The 19,827-nt window shown below is 38.4% G+C and overlaps 1 protein-coding gene across 4 annotated transcripts in view; it reads right to left on the bottom strand.

The window, feature by feature from the left end:
- Positions 1-19,827, bottom strand: part of NFATC3 (nuclear factor of activated T cells 3) — a 64,185-nt gene that overhangs the window by 43,854 nt on the left and 504 nt on the right. For all 4 annotated transcript variants that reach the window (XR_011003402.1, XR_011003401.1, XM_068202761.1 and 1 more), the window contains exon 2: positions 3,493-4,612. Coding sequence is in view for 2 of the 4 variants with exons in the window: in XM_068202761.1 (XP_068058862.1) it covers positions 3,493-4,612 (1,120 nt within the window). In the remaining 2 variants the exon portion in view is untranslated. The remainder of the gene's footprint in view (positions 1-3,492; positions 4,613-19,827) is intronic.

The raw sequence follows: 19,827 nt of genomic DNA, 5'->3' as shown, positions 1-19,827 counted from the left end.
GATTAAATTAATGACAAAACAGTCTGAAGACAATCATCAATTTATGTAGTAGTTTTTAAATCAATGTGTAAGTCTCTATGAATTCCATGAGGGAAGTAAAGGAAACTAGGTTTTATCTCAAGATTTTTGACCATTAATGAATATTGCCTGGTTATCTTCCAGACACAAAAGCACCATTTGTTGCCATCAAATACTGTGGGGCTAAAGAAAGAAAGGAAAAAAACTCATGAAGTTTATTACCCTGCAAATGCCTGTTTGCTTGAGACGCAAATTAGATTCTCAGGATCCATGACCAAACCTAAAGTCTACTGTTCCACTAGTCATTATTGTTAAAATTTTAAGTTTAAAGCAATCAAGCCTAAAAGCAAAACTACCAGAACTGCCATGATTTTCAATTGCATCATCAGTGAGCACAATTTTCTAAGAAATAGCCCCATGTTACCTGCACCAGTGCTGGCCATGTCTGTGACTGTCCTTAAGTCCACAGTACCATAACCAAGGTCAGCACCAGCAATGCTTCTGATCTCTTATGAATGGTACTTGTAGAGTGAAGTCCTCACCAAAGATATTGTATTATATCATCTGCTCAGTCGAGATTTCTAGGTGACCTCTAGACCCTTTTTATTCCCCTTGTTCAAGTAAAAAAAAGTACTGCAAAATAGACTGTCTGATTATTTATTTTTGCACTTTCTGGAACTCTTACAACCCAATCTCTAACAGCAAATATGAAAGAAAGTCATAAAATCAGCACATTAGTGGAATGTTGGAGTAAAATGCTAGTGGGAAGGCTGGATCTACTATCACTACATTAAGGTCCCAAGAAGAAAGGGTTTTTTAAGTGGAGGGGAAGGAAAACAAGAGACACAGATAAAACCATGTGGAGAGGCTGGGGGTGAAAGAAAGAGGTATCTTAAACAGCAACAAGAGTAACCATGTAATAAATAAAATTACCAAGTTAATTGCTGAATAGTCTGTAAAATGACCAACTGAATCTGCCATCATACCTGCTGAGTAGGTATGATGCAGACACCTCCACTACTCCCAGTACAGAGCTGCTGCCCATTTCTTTCACTTGTAGGAAGGAATTGCTGTAGTGGTCCTGCCCAAGTCCTTGCCCACACTTTTCTTTGACAAGGAGCAGAAATGGGACTTGGGGCACATACTACACAGACATTTTTCATATGCCACTGACTGGCAGATTATGAGCTTCTGTGACCAAATAACAAGCTGTCATCTAACAAACCAGTTTGGATGGCACGTGAAATATGACTAATATGCTCAAAAGCATCTTAGATATTTTTAGATTTTCTTAAGCATTGCACACTTACTGAAAACAGAAGAATGAAGAAAAACATGGTCAGGCCTGACAGATAAAGTAGATAACAGATTTACAAAACTTTAGAGAGCACTCCAAGCAGAAGATGCTACCTACACATTTCACACCACAGAACACGTAAGGCAAATCACTCCCCTTCTTCCAGGGGTCATTTATTGCAGCTGGGTGTGTACTTACTTTATCTGCTTGGAATCAATACTCCCATTTACTTCATACACTACTTTGTGCTTGACAATAAAATCAAGACATTCTAAAGTACACTATTTTTACTATATCTTGTAAGTTATACTACAATTAATACAATTGTACATACATTATAGAATAAATACATAAATAGTGATTACATAATTCTTTATGACAACTAGTATGCTCACTTTTGGTCACCATCATCAACTATTTAGAAACAGAGGATCTTCTTGCATTTCATTTTTATTTATTTATAAAATGTAAGGGTCAACTTAGGTTCATAAGAATCAAAACTACAAAATGCTATATGACAGAATGGAAGGGTTTACCTCCTGAAGATGCACACTGCCATAGCCCCTGTGGAACAGGCTACAACTGCTAAGTAATTCAACATTTCAACGAGGATACAGCTGCCAGTGCAGCCATTTCCACCAATTCAATAGTCAGCCAACATTTTTGGCAGCAAACACACCCAGCTTAATTGGTTTATGTAGCTTCCTTGTGTATAGATGTAGTCTTCATTGTCTTCTGTTTGCCCATCTTATATTTACAGAAATTCTTCAGTTTCTGCTTCTAAATAAAGTCTGACATTTTAAAAAATATTTTTACTTTTTAATGAAAACACTAAAATTTCGTTTTATTCAGTTGTACTCAGTTCTCTGCAATACAAGAGGAAACAGGTGTGAGCTGTCTGTGTTTCAAACCACTTTGTTCATCACAGATCCACACCCCATGCCTGTATGTTCATGACCTCTAACCCTACAGTAGTGCTCACCTTTTATGAACAAAGTTAGCATGCGAGCTAACAAAAACACCAAGTTAGGACTGCTTTGTATCCTATACAAATATAATATAATTCCAAAATACACAACTAATTAAAACAGTCATCATTGTTTTAGTTTAACTGAAAAGATTCTAGAAACAGATTGAACACCTATTACTAACAGATGGCAATGGAATTTAAAAAAAAACCAGACTTAAGGTCAGTTATCTGTTAACAGTAGCTTCAGACCTGGTAGAAGAGATTTTTCCAGCCAGCAGCTTTGCGTCTTTACTGTTAAATTTTACACCCATAAACAGTTATGTGGAAGAACATTAAAGGAGAAGAAGAAAAAAAAATCACTTCTATTTACTAAAATCACTGCAATTCTGTGGAGAGAAATGAAAACCTGTGGTTATAAAATTAAGCAACCAAATGGCTGAATAAATATTGTTTAAATATATTTAGCTATTAACAAGCCAAGCTAGGTGACAACTTCTCAAGAATTATACAAGCTCTGTAACTTGAAAGATCACAGAACTGATCCATCTAAAAAGTAACAGACTGGAAAGGAGGGGGACTTTTTCCCTCAATTGAACCAGTTCCCTCTTCCGAGTCCCCACAAATCATCCTGCTAGCACATGACAGGACTGCAAAAGGAAAAGACCTATTTAATTCTATCATGCATGGTGAAAATACCTTGGAACTACAGCCCAGACATCCATTCTTTCTGGATGATTTTAAGCATGGCATACAAATTTTTTTCCTTTATTCCATTTCTAGAATTATATGAGCTCAAAGAAGTAAATAGACACAAAAGCAAATAAACTCCCTACCTCTTTTGTGATCTCTCAGTTTTGTAAATTAATCCAAGTCAAGTTTCCCTAGCTATATTAAAATGTCAAGTGCTCAGATTAGAGGGAACTGCAAAGCATATACAAAATCCACAGGCATCTAATTCAGCTGGGCTCTGTGCATATAACCAAATTTTACTTAAATAAAACTAATCCTATTTACAATGCATCTACTGTATTTTTAAAGATGAAGGGTATTTAGTATCTCAACTTGTTTATTTCCTAATGATAGCATCTATCTGCCTTCAAGTTTTCTTTAAGTCTTAATGCATCACTGAAATAGAAGGGCATTTATATGTCTATTTAAGATGCACAGGAGGGGAAAAGCAGGAAGGAGTTACTTTCTAATCACTTACCGGAATATAGGAGTGTGACCAGGCTTTGGTTTGTTCCAAGTAAAGTGCGAAGGAACAGAAAGAAATTGGTCTCCGGGCAAGTCTTTTTTCAAGGTGTGCTGAGGTCCAGAGCAATCATCCACTGCAGTTTCAAGGGATGATGACAAGTTACCTTGCTCTTCAGGACAGATATCTATTTTTCCAGATAAAGTGGCAGTCTGATCCTCTGAGGTCTTTCTGGTTTTTAGAGGAATATCAGTCTCTGTACAACACTGAAATGGTGAAAGCCCAGAGTTAAGGCCTTGTACATTATGAATGGAAGTGTTTAGCCATGTGTCTTCTGTTATGCTTCCTCTGGGAGAATGGCCAGGTGATGGAGTTGGAGAATGGTGAGGAGAGAGAGAACCAGCATAGCAAATCTCAGCACTGGAGTGTCGGCGTTTCCCACAGGGGGATGTAGGTCTCGATGAGGGCCTTGATGTTGGTCTAGGGCTCAGCCAATTTTCATCTGTAATACTAGTTCTGGGAGAATGACAGGGAGACTGTCTAGGTGACAAGGCATGCCCAAACCCATAAGGCTGCTGCCACGATTCATCACTGGGACCTCTCGGAGAACCACCAGGTGATGCCAAAGGAGAGCCAAGGGTAAATCGAGCAGCTGCTTCATTTAGCTCCGAGTCTACATCATCATAAACGTGGGAAATGGATTCACAAGAGGAAGCATCTGAAAACCAACTCCTGGATGAAATGCTGCTGGCAGGGCTCGGACTAAGGGATGATTCCCTATACGATGGCTCAAGAGGAAGATAGAGATGGTCCCGGGAAGGCCTTTCCATATACTCATTTTCTGTGCCATTTGTGTGTAATTCATCTTCATTGGCCTCAATCCCCTGGTGACAGTTGGGTGAAATCGATGTGATTTGAATGCTGGGGCACTCGAAGGGTTTGGGTCCACCTAGTGGACTGTACTTGGATTCTGGTACCTCGCAAGTGCCTTCATAGTTCTTGAGACTCTGAAATCTTGTAGGAGAGGAGTGAGACTGCAGTCCATGGCGAGGAATACAAATTGGCTGATTGACAGAGGAGGATGGCTGGTCTACATTGAAGATGTATATGGACGCACAGTCATCTGACTCAAGATCTGAAAATGAAATTAAAAAAGATAAAAAAGTAGTAAGAGTCAGAATAGTCAGGACGTGGATAAATGCCATAAACAAAATCCTTTGCTTCCCAGATATAGACTGTTACCAACATCCTAGACATTTCCTATTACACTAGTTACACAAAATAAAGCTAATTCTTAATTTTAAATTTTCCCCAGTCTGTTTTACAACTAAACATGACAACAGCATGATTTTCTTTTATCATAAATCCTGTTTTCAATCAGATTTCGCAGTTTAAACACATCTTCATAAAGAAATTATAATGCAAACAGAAAAATGGGTTAAAATCCTGAAAGGATCTCAGCTTGAACACTCAATTCAAACTTCATCTTTCATAACTGTATTCCACTTATAATTAAACATTTTTAATTAAAAATCATTACAAGTTCATCTTTTTGACACAAATAGGATGAAGGTACTTTCTGCAAGCTCTGCCAATACTTACAAGCACCAGAACGTCACACTTTTTTATTGATCTACTTTAACAATAGAAAGCATCTTACAGTGACTCAAGCTTGAATGAAGACTATGAACTACTAAAAACATTCAGACAAAGGAGGCTTAACAAAGAATATTATTAGAGATACTATGAAGAATCATATTCCTAAGATATATTTTTTGTAGGTTAGAAAACTCTCAAGTTCCTATGCTAAATAGAATTTTTCAGTGGAGTCGCATGAAGTTTGAGCACAAGTTGTCCAGCAAAATAAGGCAAAACAAAATATTCTCAGACCTCACTAACTTATCCAAAACACAGGAAATATTCCAAAGAAAAACAAGCAATTGAGAAGGAGTACAAGTCCCGTTAACAGAATCAGCCACTTTGTCTCACAGAACTGAAGCAGATTTTCTTGCGCCACTTCTCAATATTAAATTCACTGCCAATATGAGATATTTTTCTGAAACAAAAGTAGAAAACACAACTTTTTTTCCATATTTTGTAGCCACTGTGATTCCACTCTTGTTTCTTTTCACTTGTAAATAGGGTCTTCGCTCTTTAATTTTCCACAAATCTAGGCAAGATGACATTAACTGCATCTCTAGGTATTAGCTCTTTTTAAAAAATTATTTTTATTCTGAGTATCAGCAGACTAATAATATTTGTTTTAAAATAAATGTATTCTCTCTCACAATCAGTTAAAATATCCAGACTGGAAGCTATGTATTTTAGACCTTTCCATGACAAAAAAAATTAGTTTGTTAATGAAGTCAGTCTATTACCAGTTTCACTAATAGCAATCAGCTTAAAATTAACCAAAACAGAAACGAAACATCAGCTCCTCAGAGGGAAGCATTTTCAAATGAAGAGAAAGCACACTGCTAGCAAGGAATGGACTACATTCCTCAGACTTCATAAAAATAACAAAAAAGAAAAGGCTGAAGGTTCATGAGCAGGGAACAACTCCATAAGAAATATGTTAAAGGAGGCATACATTGCATTTAAGGAGTACTTTGTGATATTATAAGCACTCCATGATTTTATATGTATTATGGTTATGTATGACAATTACTCCTATTGTATACCATTAACTACTATTATATGTGTTAAGAGCACAGAAAATCAGCATAGGTTGATTTCTAGATATGCACACATGCACAGGACCAGGGCTCTCAGGAAGGACTACTGCACGTATCACACACAATTATCTCAGGCTCACTATGCTGAGCACTGCCAAAACTGCACTTCCCTGTTCTTCCACTAGGGTAACAAGCATTTTTTAAAACATTAATTGAGGGTCTTTCTTCTTGCTGTTTTCCATCACAAAACATGAAATGCAGACAGTAATTTGTTCTAGGTTTTCCACATCTATTGGTGTATTAATGTGCAAGGTCACAGATATCTGTTTCCTAACTCAGTATTAATAAAAGCATAGATCTAGGGAAGAAAAAGGCATATAATAAAGGCTAGATAATAAAGGCTATTGTCTAGCTTATCAAAACTTAGAAATAAAACAGTTACAGCTACAGAAATTTTAAAATAATAAGACGAGTGTTTTAGAAAAACAGCAGTTGGAAGTCTTCAAGCCCTGTGTGTAACCATTTACTGTCATTAATGGTTTTAGTAACAGTAGCAGCACATTGTTGGCACTAAACCTCTCACCATTGCAAAGAGCCTTATTCCTCTTGCACCGATAATCAAGAAATCTTAAATATTTTAAGACAATTTCTGTACTTTCAGTGTCACAGGTATTTACAAAAAGCAGATGTACATTCAGAATTTAATTTTCACAATGCTGAGGTGCAGAGATCAGACTAGCACAGAATTACCAACACCAGCTGGGAAGAACAGGGGAAGAGATGGAGCAGACAAGAGACAGAACCCTTCTGAGTCAGGCTTCTTTGGTCCCTCTCCTGACAGCCTCTCCTGAGTTTGGGTGTGCGGGCTGCTACCCCTCCCCAGCTGCACAGACAAAACAGGAAGCTAGAAACCTAATGAATATCCAATCCTTTTCAAAAGCACACTTAACACCGTCAACACAACACGGTTTGAAGTCTCAATCACTCAAATAATTTTCAGACTCAGTTGGTAACCATGTAGATTTATTTCAGTCTGTGCACGCAAATCCTCCCCCTTACAGTTCATGTGTTTAAATAACCTGTTAGCTGCTCACAAAAAAGGACAACGCTAAAACCTTTACAAATCATGTCATTAATTCTACTAGATTATTTACCAGAAATGATTTTTGTCCTAATGAAGACTGCAGAGAATCCAATCTGAAAGAGCCTTCTAACCTATCTTAAGGAATTAGTAAACATACAAACATAAACATACAACTGGGAGGGGGTAAGAAATAATGAAAAAAACTTCATTGATAACCCTTAAAAGAGAAAGCAGTGAGAATAGCACAAAACTAATTCAACACAGGGCTTCAAGAAGCAGAGGGTAAACAAACAAAGGGAAGTCTCACAATAGGCAAGTGTAAAGAAAAAAGAGTTATGGAGAAGCCCAAGGAAAAAAAAATGGAGTTAAGGAAATCTGGTTACTTAACAGGAGAGCTATTATATTCAAACAATCCTATTGGGGGAGGAAAGACAATAAAGAAGTTGGCCAAGTCATGAGGCCTTCACTGACCATAAAATATATGAAAAGCACTCAAGACACAGAAACTAGGGCAGACTATGAAGGTAGAGCACAAAAACTACCACAAGCACATGGGGGCAAGATGCTAGACAAGACAGACAACACAAAACAGACCAAGAGAAGTAGTGCCATTCACATCAAATCCCTTCATGCCACTGAAAAGGCAGGTGTGCTAAATGCTTTTGCTTTAGTAAGGACAACAGAATAAACTCCTAATAAAGAGAACAGCAATACAGAGTTAAGAAAACTGGACTAAATAAAAGGCTAAAAAATGAAGAATTATGGGCCAATGAGTTCAACTTCACTTTTAGAAGTAGTATTAATAGTTTATTTGTTCCAGTAAGCATTTTAAAGGAGACAAAGAAACAAAACAAGTCACCGTTTCCTAAGAACAAACCACGTCAAACACATTTTCTTTTACAATCAAAGGAGATCTTCTGGACAAATGGCATAGAAAGAAACTCAGCTTTGTTTTTACTTATTAAGACTTTTACCACTGCCATGCACAGAGAAGCCATGAGTCTTCTTCCCCACCTTGCTGACATCGGGTTCACTACTGAGGGATCACAAAAATGGGCAGATGCTCTGTATTCACAATGTATAAGCTAAATAAAGCTGCAGACTTTCATTTGCAATCTTACATCAGGCATCTATGTCATCCACTGTCAATGAGAACCAGAAGGTTGCTCATTTTCAATGTACATTTGCTACTGTCTGGAAACAGCCTCGTGTACAGAAGCTCCTGTTCAGCATTGAAACAATACTGGCTCATCCCTTACTAAGCTGCTAACTACACTTCAACATAAGCTGTCTAACTGGGGAATATAATTAAATAATATCTAGAACAACTGCTTCTAAAGTACATTTTGCTTGCTACTTGCTGTATCAGAGTGCACATTTAGGACTAGCAATGCTTGCCCACCAGTTGTTCACTCCCCAATGATGTCCTGGCACATGCACATGTGCAGCTGTGCACTCAGCCAGATTTCTCCAGAGATGGAAGGTCAATTACTATCAAATGTCTGAACTCAAGCCCTGTGCCAGAATTACCCTGTTTTATTATTCTAAGTTCATAAGCCCATAAACAAACATTTTCAGACAATAGGAGTTGCTATAAGGTACGAAGAAAGTGCAACATGACCTAGGTCTTACAAAATTACTACTGTGAAAACAGGATCAGCAATCAAGTCCTTTAAATAGCATGAGGAAAGACCTGAACATTGACACAGACATCATGTGTGTTCTCAGGCAAGTCTGTCTCACAAGCTTTAAAAAGAATGACCAACTCTTCTGTTTTCCACTTCTATCAAGACAGTTACCACTATCTCTTTCTGAACACAATGGTTACAAAAACATTTGTAAAAAGGGACAAAAAGCACACGTGGCTTTGTTTTTATTTCATTATTCTGCAGGTTTGCACAAGTTTATATATTTCTTGGGATCTTCACAGGGAACACAAAATAGTCAATAATCAATAGTTTTTCTTTTGTGCACTTAAAACCATGATTGATGAGAGTTCTTTTTGGTATACTATTCCACTAAAGTTCTATAATTGGATATTTAACTCCATTTTTCCATTACATACTGTCAGTTCTCCAGAAACACTTCCTACAAGCTTAAACACCAATTTAAAGAAATCCCACAATCCCAAAATGAAACATAGAAACATAGCAATGTATTAGTTTATACGGAGTATGACTGACTAGCAAGCCAAATATGGTACCGAAACAGAATAAATTATGAAAAAAAATTAAGGTAGCAGGGTGGAGTAGGGGGGAACATCTTTCTAGACCAAAGTTAGCAATACATGAAGAGTACTGGAAGCTTAAGTTTTCAGAAATGGATGATTTACAACTCTCATTTTATGAAGCAGTTCACTCCTTCGATGGTTTTGTGCTGTTTCATGTTCATGTCAGATTACACAAAAAAGGATAAAAATGAATTTTACTTTTGTCGATCATTTATGGCAAAAGCTGTTCTGTCATGCCAGTCACAGTTTCACTCATTTTCTTTTGTTAAGCAAGTATACTGGAAATGTAGAAGAAAAAATCTTCTCAACAGTGGGAGCTCATCAATGAGTCTTTTCCAAATTCTAGTCTGGATAAGAATTCATTATCCTTTGTAGAAATACAGAAGAATAAAGAAGCTGCACTAGTCTAAGCAGTTTAAACAAAAGAATAATCCAGCATATCAAATGTTTACAACTGACACTGACTAAAATAAGAACATACTGGCTCTTGGGGTGTAACTACACTAAGGTTTTTTGAGCAACAACCACCCTCCCACACACCTTCACACACAAAGGGGGAGGGGAACTGAGAAGATACGTTCTTTTAACACATTTGATTTTGGCCATCATATTTACAGTGCACTAACACCTGTATATATACAACTGACAGAATGGCAAGCTTTAGGACATGGGAGAAAACAAGCAACCAGGACAGGAGCTGCAGGTGTTCACTATCAAATAAAAACATAACATGCAACTAAATAAACCCTTAGGCCACAGCCCGGTACACATTTAAACTAGAACTGTTGTCTTAGTGTACATCCAGCTTCACACTGAAGTAATGAAATTAAATTTCAAATAAGGAAAGAACAGCTTTGAGATACATCGCTAAAAAGTTATGTACAAGGCAGGTAAAGAATTCAACTTGTAACTGTAAGATTCAACAAGAATTAGTCATTACAAAACAGAAAATAACAACCGGAAGTGCTAAGCAGTGTTTATACCTGTGCCTTCTCCAGCTCTCCTGATATTTCTGGTTGATATGAAGCATGTCTTTAAATGATAACTTTATAAAGCCTTTGGTTCAGTATTTAAGGATTATTCATTAATACTCATAACAGGTTTAAAAAAAACCTGCTTCTTGCTTTAAAAGCCTCCAAGTTCTATGGGCTCCTCTTTGGTTCCTTTTTTTCAATCTGTGGCTATATCATTCAAGAAGACACAGTATTTCACTGCATCATGACCTTGTAGACAAAATAGAAGCTGTTGCCCTCCAGTTTGATGAAGCCTCATTTGTCATTCACTGTCAGATCAAAAGTAATCCTAGCACAACCCAGTAGTTCAGAGATATTAGTGTACAGCCTTTTGGAAACAGCCCAGCACATGGGCACAGCAGGTACTACCACACAGTAGGAGCAGCCACCTGACACTGCTGTTCTGAAGAGGAACTATCTGATCAGGTGTTAGAGTCTGCAAAAGGACTGCAGCTCACAACCCCAGAGCATTTCAGGTGCGTAGACATGAGACCTGAGAGAAGCCTGACCACTCCCAAACTGGTGTGCTGTGCCTGATCCACTGGAAGTAGACCGAACATAAAGGTAATTGAGAAGATTAGGCAAATACTGAGTGAAAGGAACAAGGGAATTAATCACGTTCTGTAATTGCCAGCAGGCCAGGTGTGCCTAGATTCTTGCTGTTGTGGGCCAATTTACCATGCACAACTCTTCCTTTGTGGGGCAAAACCAAAAGACTCCATGAAAAGGCTCTCCACTTATTCAAACAGAATGAACTGAAATCCCCACCTAATTCACCTAACTCCTACACGGATGCCTTTACCACCAACTAACTTCTAACACAACCTTGCTCACAGCAATCTGCTGCTCTTTACAGAGACACTGCCAGTTCACTGCTCCGGTCCTGAAGCAAGAACTGAGCAGAAACTAAAATTCCAAAATCAGAAGGTCTTAAGTAGGGCCATATGAAAGAAAACAGACTGGAGTGTGCAAGAAAATGTGTATTTTAGTTTACGGGAGAGTATGGTGACACAGACCAGGGTCTTTGTGCAAACTGGTAGAAAAGGAGAGCAGTAAGTCAAGGCAAGATGTCCGAGTGGGGAGCAGTTACACAGTGGAAGGGAGACTGAAATGGGGGCAAACCCTTTCTGATTATCAAACAGAGCACAACACAGAGATAGACAACTGGTATCAATGATATCTGAACAAACTTGTTTGGGAACTCTTTACATCTCAAGCAAATTACACTGTGCTTCTGCAGCTGGCCTGCATGACACAGGGCAAACCCTTCCACAGCAGACACTCCTACCATATACTTAAGTCAGTATTTCAAGCCATGTGGACTTAAATGCATTAAACGTGGACTTCAGATGCATTAAACTCAAAGGCTGTGTTCAAAGAACTGTAATGAGCCAGAATGACAATGTGAAACTGCCTTGTTTTCCCTCTGCTCACATGAATGTAAAATCAGAAACACCTTGAATTCACTTTGCTAGATTGATACAGTAGAAGGCAGAAACACGAATCAGCCAAATGAAAAAGAGGAGGCTCAAGCTGAGCACAAATACCTTTTTTCTCAGCAAAGTTGACTGACATCCCGAAATACAGAGATGGTTTTACTAGCATGCGTCATGATTGTGCCATGTGTAACTTTGCATCCCTTCCCAGAGTCCTAAATGGCTTGTGTTTATTCCAGTAGGAGTGAAGGTATCACCACATACTGTACATCAGCCTAACTCCCACCCCAACACAAAAAGCTTGGCAATTTGAAGGACAGCAGCATTTGCTCTCAAAAGGCTAAATGTGACAAATTACATTGATGAAATGCAGAGACTTACGTCACTTAAAGAAGCTATGCAAAATACCAAATGTTGACAGATTTTATTAGTAGTCCTTTGGATTAAATAATGTATTTTCTTATGGCCTTGTAGTTTGAATACAGTTACCCAAATGACACTATTAAAGCCTTTTGTAATCAGTTACTGAATCTCCTCATCTTTTTTGTGTCCTTGACTAGGGAACATCTTCTAGAAAGCATCTAAAGATACACATGAGTAGCTATACATCATTGCAGATATTATTACAGGCCATTATACAGCCATCAAAGCAATGAATCATTGTCACTAACAGTTAGTAAATGCAACATGACTGGATTAGCAGTTTGTCATTCTGTCACACTTTCACTTTGGCTATGAAGATACAGAGGGCTACTCTGTAAAACAACTTCAGTTAAAAGGTGACAGCTTCTGCCCTGGCCCAACTACAGTCAGTCACAATTTCATTCCCTCTCTAGCACAGAGCAAATACTGCCTCTCTGAAAGTATAAGTCATCCTTCCATTTTTTCCAAAGCATTAAAAATATTAAAATATGGGATTAAAAAGACGTTTCTCACAGCATGTGTTCCCAAAAAAACAGCAATGCTAGCAGCCACTATAACATAAAGAGTCTCATTAACCCTCTCCACCAACCTGCTAAAAAACCAGAAACACCAGAAATATTCAACTCCATTCAAGATTTTTTTCTATATTAAAAATATTTCTCACTTTTAGAAGCGATGACTAATCTTCAAAGTACAGCATGAGAAGCCATTTTTAAGCATGCAACTCCTTTTAATCTAAATATCAATATAAATAATATGATACTACATTTCTGGTATTAATAAATTAGCTCTAAGTACTTGCTCATGTTTTTACTTACAAACATCTGTCATGCAACCTCAAATGAAGTTTTTGTTTCTGCTTTTAAAAAAACCCACCAAAATCACCACACAACACCAAATCAAACCACACACAAAATTCTATTTTCATTACTTTACTGCTGAAAGGTCATGGGTTTGTAGTCAGATCCCCAGAAAGTTCTTTCTTCTCTCCTTCCACCAGACCTGCAGTGTTTCATATTCAAATTCATCTTCCCTGAATAACTTTGAACAGTTCTACGATTTTTTAATGATCTCTTTTGCCAGTATTTCACAAGTACACTCACAGATGGATGTACTAAAGGTAGAAGAGAATGCTGGCTTCTTAATAAGCTTGCAGTTTTACTTAGCCTTACTGATCATTTCACTCATCTTGAATTCCACTGTCATTCGAACCCACATGGCATGCCTGGACAAATGCAAGGACTTGGATGTTGTTTTACTGGCTGGGCTCTCTGCCAAGTCTGCTCCACACTTCCCTGGCCCACTAGGGCAGCTTGAGGCAACAACTCCCTTATTTGCGTTATTGCTGTGAACAGCCAAACTGCTGCTTCCTATTGACCCAGGCCCATCTACTCGAATTTATTCTCTGTCATTCACAGCAACATTACTGAGCTGGCTACACTTCAGGTGGCATCTGACAAACTGCTTCCAGTTGGACAATACAGACCAAAGTAATGGGACTGTCATGTTTTAAGCAGAGGGCTACTTTTTACTTTGAGAAACAGCAAGCTTATTTCCAATTTTCAGAAATATATAAGACAAAAGCACTAGCCCAAATGCTTTTGTACCCTGACCATCTCCCACATCCCAAATCTCAGGATTTATTTTAGTTTACACTCTGCCCACAATTCAGTTGGGAAGAAAGGGGACAGAGACTGATGTGCAACTATGAATTCACAAACAAGTGACATTTTGTCAAACTGGGGACCTTTTTCAAATCCCTGCAATACATAGTGACTCACTAGCTAGTGACTCTCAATGCACTATGTAGTGATCAAAGAACCATACTGCCAAAATAGAAAAGTTATTAAATTAGATTAGCTGCAACTACAACTGCTTTGCAATACCAAACAGAAGATTTTGGTATTTTCCCCCTATAGTTTCATCCTGGTCAAGCTTCATTCAAATAAGCAAGACTTCATTTATCCAGAATACTGTGAAAAATCACAACATACTCAAACATGTCAGCTTGCCACGATTACCATCTTAATCTCTCACTCTTAACTGCCAGGCAATTCTTGACTCCACTGATACTACTTTAGTACACATGCTCCTTTGGTTCCTCCTCAGTATTTCTCTAAGCTGTCTTGAAGTCACAAGACCCTCTGTTTTTGGTCAGATGCAGCTGTTTGGTTTTCCCTCCTCCCCCCTATCAGCAGATTATATAACCACAGCCTATATGACTGATTTGCATTGTGTCCCTGTGTGTCAATCTTTTACATGCAGATACCAGCATCCACCAGCTTGTAAAACAAAATTATAGTAGCTCAATTTCCTGCAAGTGGTGGTTTATGATTATATATGTAATACTCAGTTATCTAATAAAGAAATATTTCTGTTATAGAGAGTAATTTATCTCTAAGAGAAAAAAAAATAGATTCAAGTAACTTATCCATTCATTCCTTTGTTAGAGTTGCACCAGCTGATCCTATTCTTAACAACATGAGCACTCTTTTGTATAGCAAATGTTAACAGATCAGCACAGACAGCTGTATTTAGATGGATGGCTCAAATTATACATATTAACAACAGTTACATCTTGTACAAAGACCTTCTCTCCTACCCATATATGTAGACAACCAAATCTAAACAGAAACAAAATATTTTAAAAATAATAAAACGTCAAGTGAACCATACACTTGCAAGGTAGCCTGATAAAAAGACTTGAAGAGATGTCTCACAAGCTCCTCTGACCCAGCTAGGGAAAGCAAACTTTGCAACAGTTCTGGACCATCTCTTTTGGACACAAAACCAAATTTCACCAAGAGCAATCCTCAGTCAACTCACACCTAAAGTTCACAGCCACTGCCAGCATCCAGCCCTTAATTTTCCACTCAATCTAATTATAAGACTACTGTCTCTTTTCTACCACAGCTTGACTTTCTTAAGATTATTTACCTTAATCACGACCTCGGGGAAAAGAACAAAAAGTTCAACGGAGCTGCAAACTCTCATCAACAGCTTTGACTGTTTTCTTCTCTCTACCAACAATCCTTGACAGCAATACCAGTCATGAATACACATTGGGAAGGCAAAAAGGATACTTTACATATTAATGATGAAGGCAATGCTATAAAGACGAGTATTGTGGTGGTGTTTCAGTACAAATCAGTGGTTTTAAGACTTCTATGACATACATATATAAAATAACACATATGTAGCGCCAGTTTTTGCTACAAGAGAACTCTGCCTAGCTGAGGGAAAATCCAGCACCCATCATCACTTCAGAGCACTTGGTATGTGGGCAGGAGACAGCTGCTGAGCAGCCCAAGCAGCCCATAGATGCCCACAGAGAAAGGTCTGACACAAAGACCTTCAAAAGAAAAGATCAGGTATTACTCTGACTGTCACTATAGCAAAATGTGTATTTCAGTCGTGATGCCCAGTAACAAACCAATAACCTACCAGCTCTAAGTGAAAGGAAAAAAATCTCAGAGGAGAACAAGAGTCAAAGTTTGCAAATCAATGAAAGAGACAAATCCAGATATAGCGTCCTTATGCAGAATGAGGCTGCAGCACACAAAGATGTTTTGAACAGTCACTAAATTCATCACAGAACTGGGATGCTTTTTATACTCTTCAGAAGAAAAGTAGGAGATTTTATAAGATTCATTTGTAACAAGATTAGCAAATAGTATTACCTAACCAAATGTTCAATCACAGGAAATAAGAAGAACCCATTTTCAGCTTGTTTCATGATTTCCAATAACATAAAATAAATACTATGAACCTGAAGTCCAAGGAGGGTAGTTTGATCAGTTCTTGTAAAGCACTCATATTGTGGGAAAGCAAATAAACAAGATCACCCAGGAAAGATTATTTACATGGAAATATTAATTTCTCATTCTCTACTTCATAACCCAAGAACAAAAGGTAGAAGTTAGGGTGAAGCTCATATTACTGTTTCACTGGGTAACAAAACATTAGCTCCTCTTTAGCTCTTAGAATACTTAATCAGAAATAACAGGAACATTTTAGGCAGGATGCTGAACAGCAGCATCAATAACTCATCTGCAACTCTTTATCTTCTGAATACTGAACAGTTTGCAGTCTCTAATTTTAAGTTAGTTCTGATTTCACATACCAATAAGAAATAGTTTTGCATGACACAGAACCCTGTAAGATCACAAATTCCCAGCTTAGTACTAGATACTCCAAGTACAGCTTTTACCTTATAAGAACTCATTCTTTAAAAGAGAAGATGAACCCCTAAAATAAAACTTCAGAAAATATCATAGCAACTCATATTTGCTTCCATTTTGAGAAGTTTGGCATTTAAAAAGTATAACGTGTCCTCAGTGAAAACCTCAATGCAGTTTAAGTGCTTAATAAATTCTAGGCAAATTTCCCAAAATTACACTGAATAGTATTGCAAAACTGGTGGTGGTGAAGGGAATTGGGGCATCATTACAAAAAAGCAGTCAAGCTAATTCAATTACTCAAGTGTCACATATTACATCCCAAAGGTCTCTTCAAAAAGACCAAACCAGGTGGCACATCAAACACTGTCACTGACAGTTGCATGCCAGTCTCTTTCAGCAGACTGGAGAGGACCTGAACATACTGTAATGCACGTGCTGACTTAGACATTTCAAATGCAGCTGATACAAGGTGGCACGATGCAATCGGATGCTACTGCAGCTACCCAAAATTTTGCAACAAAGAGCACACCAAAGAGATTTGGTTTACTTCAGAGTGATCCAGAGCATTGCCTTTGGGCACTGGAGGCTTGAATTTCTTGGTCATAAAAAGATGAATCTCATCAGTACCTAGAACTGGACCAAACACTTTTAGTGCTTAACACAACAAAACCAAAGTGACACTTTATTCTCTGGGACAAGGACACTGAACAATCAGAGAAACAGAAAGCAAGAGTTGGCAAAAACTCTTGCTCAGTACCTAACATCCACTTCAAAGCAGCCGAAGAGCTTTTGAGAATCTTTAATTTAGCAATTACCTGAGCAAATCTTTACTCCACTCAAAAACTACTGGAAATAGGCTATCCCTTTTAATTTCGATCCAAGGATGCTGCAAATATTAGAGTATTACACTAGGGATTTCAAGCATCTTCACACATCTTCTTTCCTGCATTCTCCTCTGCAGCAGGAACTACAACTTTCAGATCAGGCAAATATGCACTAATGCAGAACAGAGGTCTTAAGTCCTGCCACTTAGCACAAAACTATGAATGCCAGTCCTGATATCCTGAAACCCACTGAAATTGTTCTGTGTAATAACTAAAGATCACAGCTGATTTAATTTCTCTTACTGTTCTTTTGATATCATAAAAAGGGTAATTACTGCCTGGCACTACCACTTTCTTAGTAATTCAGATATCAAAAGTATTTCAAGAAAATTAAAGAATAGCTCACTTTTTCTTGCTTTTGATTACAAATACAGTTAAATATAAATATGTAACTATATTACTTATATGTGTACATATATAAAAGAATAAAATCCTCACAACACTAGAGTAGTCTCAGTATAAAAGACACTATTAACATAGATTTCCATGTTATTTGCACAAGAACTTAGTACCAGACACTTCCTTCATCAGAATGCTAGTCTCAAACTTCTAGAGACAAAGCATGAAGGATCAGAATGTGTTTTAGGTGTTCTCCATGATCATGGAAAACTTAGTAATTTTAGTATTATTTTTTTCAAATTAAGCAACTTTCCCTGTGACCTACATGTTTTATTATTAGCATACATTTAAAAAAAATACCCTTACGCTTACTTTGCAGCACAACAGACACTACCAACAGAGGAAGTGATATGGGATTATGAAACAGATGCTTTACAAAGCTCCAAGAACTTTTTATTTTTGTTCATCTAATGTATTTGGAAGAGGGGTAAGGGAAAAATAGATTTCCAATATGGGACCTCTCCTATGAATTCTAGTTCTTCATGTGTAAAATACATGGGCAGAATAAACAGATGAACTCTGGCAATACTTTTAACAGAATACATGAAGGCAGAGTCCTACACTAACCCTTTCCCCCGGAGGCCACATCTGTGCACAGCAGGCAAGATCATCTCCAGAATTCTACAAAACAGTAAAATTACTTAAGTTTCAGATGCAGAATTTCTTACTGAGAGCTACTGCAAACAAGCTAGCTCGTGGTCCAAATATCACATTTTTAATTGGACAGAATAATAGTTTTGACTTATCAAGCATGGAAAATTCTCTGTATTCAGAGTAACATCTGAACTGCTTGTTAAGGACTGCTACCCAAATACAAATATAACAGTGAGCTGATACCACACTAGTATTTCCAGTTTTCTGAGAAACTTATTCTCTCATTCTCATCTATCATCGACAAAGGAATGTAGTTTAGACAACCAGTTTTATGACAAAATAATAGAAATGAGGGTGTCAAAATTATTTTTGTTGTCATTTGTTCACATGTTTTCCATTATTTTCATACAGTACTGTAATGCAGTTATCTAGATTGCAGAATTCAGGCCCCCTTCACAAAACACACCATCTGGTATTGTGCTGAGATGGAAAATAGACAAAGCCTTCCCTGACCTGAACGAATTTGCAAATTAAATCTGAGCATCAAGAAAGTTAGGGATTTTCTAAGAAGTTAATCCTGAGTGCTTTCACACAGACTGTATCAAACAATTCTTTTCCTAATTAACTTAGGCAGACAACCGAGTCAAACAACATGGCTGCATCACTTAGCCTGGATACAGCCGTGTTTCAGAACTGTCTTATCATCTAACACTTAGACATCAGACAGCCCATTACCAATTAAAACTTATTTCAAGTATGTTGGAAAATAAAGCACGCAGCCATCAAACTCTGGTACGGCTAAACAAGGCACAGCTGGTCCTTATTGATTCTTCACGCCACAATTCACAGGGAGTACTTTGTTTTCTGCAGTTTCAAGAAATACGAGCATTTTAAAACAGGATTTTCAGGCGCCAGTACTACAAAACAAAGTAAAATGGAAGCAGTCTGAGATGTATGCGTGCATCTATACACACGGACCCAGAGCCATCACATCGCGACACGCGGTGTTCGCCCATGCCCACGTACACAAAGTCCGCAGAACACACTGGAGTCACTGGGATGTTCTATATACGGGGAACACTTCGCTTGAAACTTTTCATCACAAGCGCCCGGACACTGCCCTGGTCCGGCCCCGTTAACGCTTTGCTGCTCTCTGCCCCGTCCCTCACCGGCCCCATCGCGCTCCCCGGGCTCGGGGGGCGTGGGGCTACCAGATCCAACCCGGGGCCTTTTCCCCGCCGGCGCCACCGCGCCCGGGGCGGCTCCTCCCGCACGATGCGAGCTCTTGGGTTTCTTTTCCCAAAGAAAGTTGTTACGGCGGGGAGAGGCCCGGCCGACCGCCGCTGAGCCCCCGCGTCCCGCGGGAGGAACGGGAGCGGCGCCGGGAAGCGGCCGCGGCCTGAGGGACGGACGGACGGCGCCGCTCCCCCC

The sequence above is a fragment of the Anomalospiza imberbis genome, chromosome 12 (genome assembly GCF_031753505.1).
Source record: "Anomalospiza imberbis isolate Cuckoo-Finch-1a 21T00152 chromosome 12, ASM3175350v1, whole genome shotgun sequence".
In the NCBI taxonomy this organism is placed as follows: domain Eukaryota; kingdom Metazoa; phylum Chordata; class Aves; order Passeriformes; family Viduidae; genus Anomalospiza; species Anomalospiza imberbis.
This window is presented reverse-complemented; position numbering and strand designations above follow the sequence as displayed.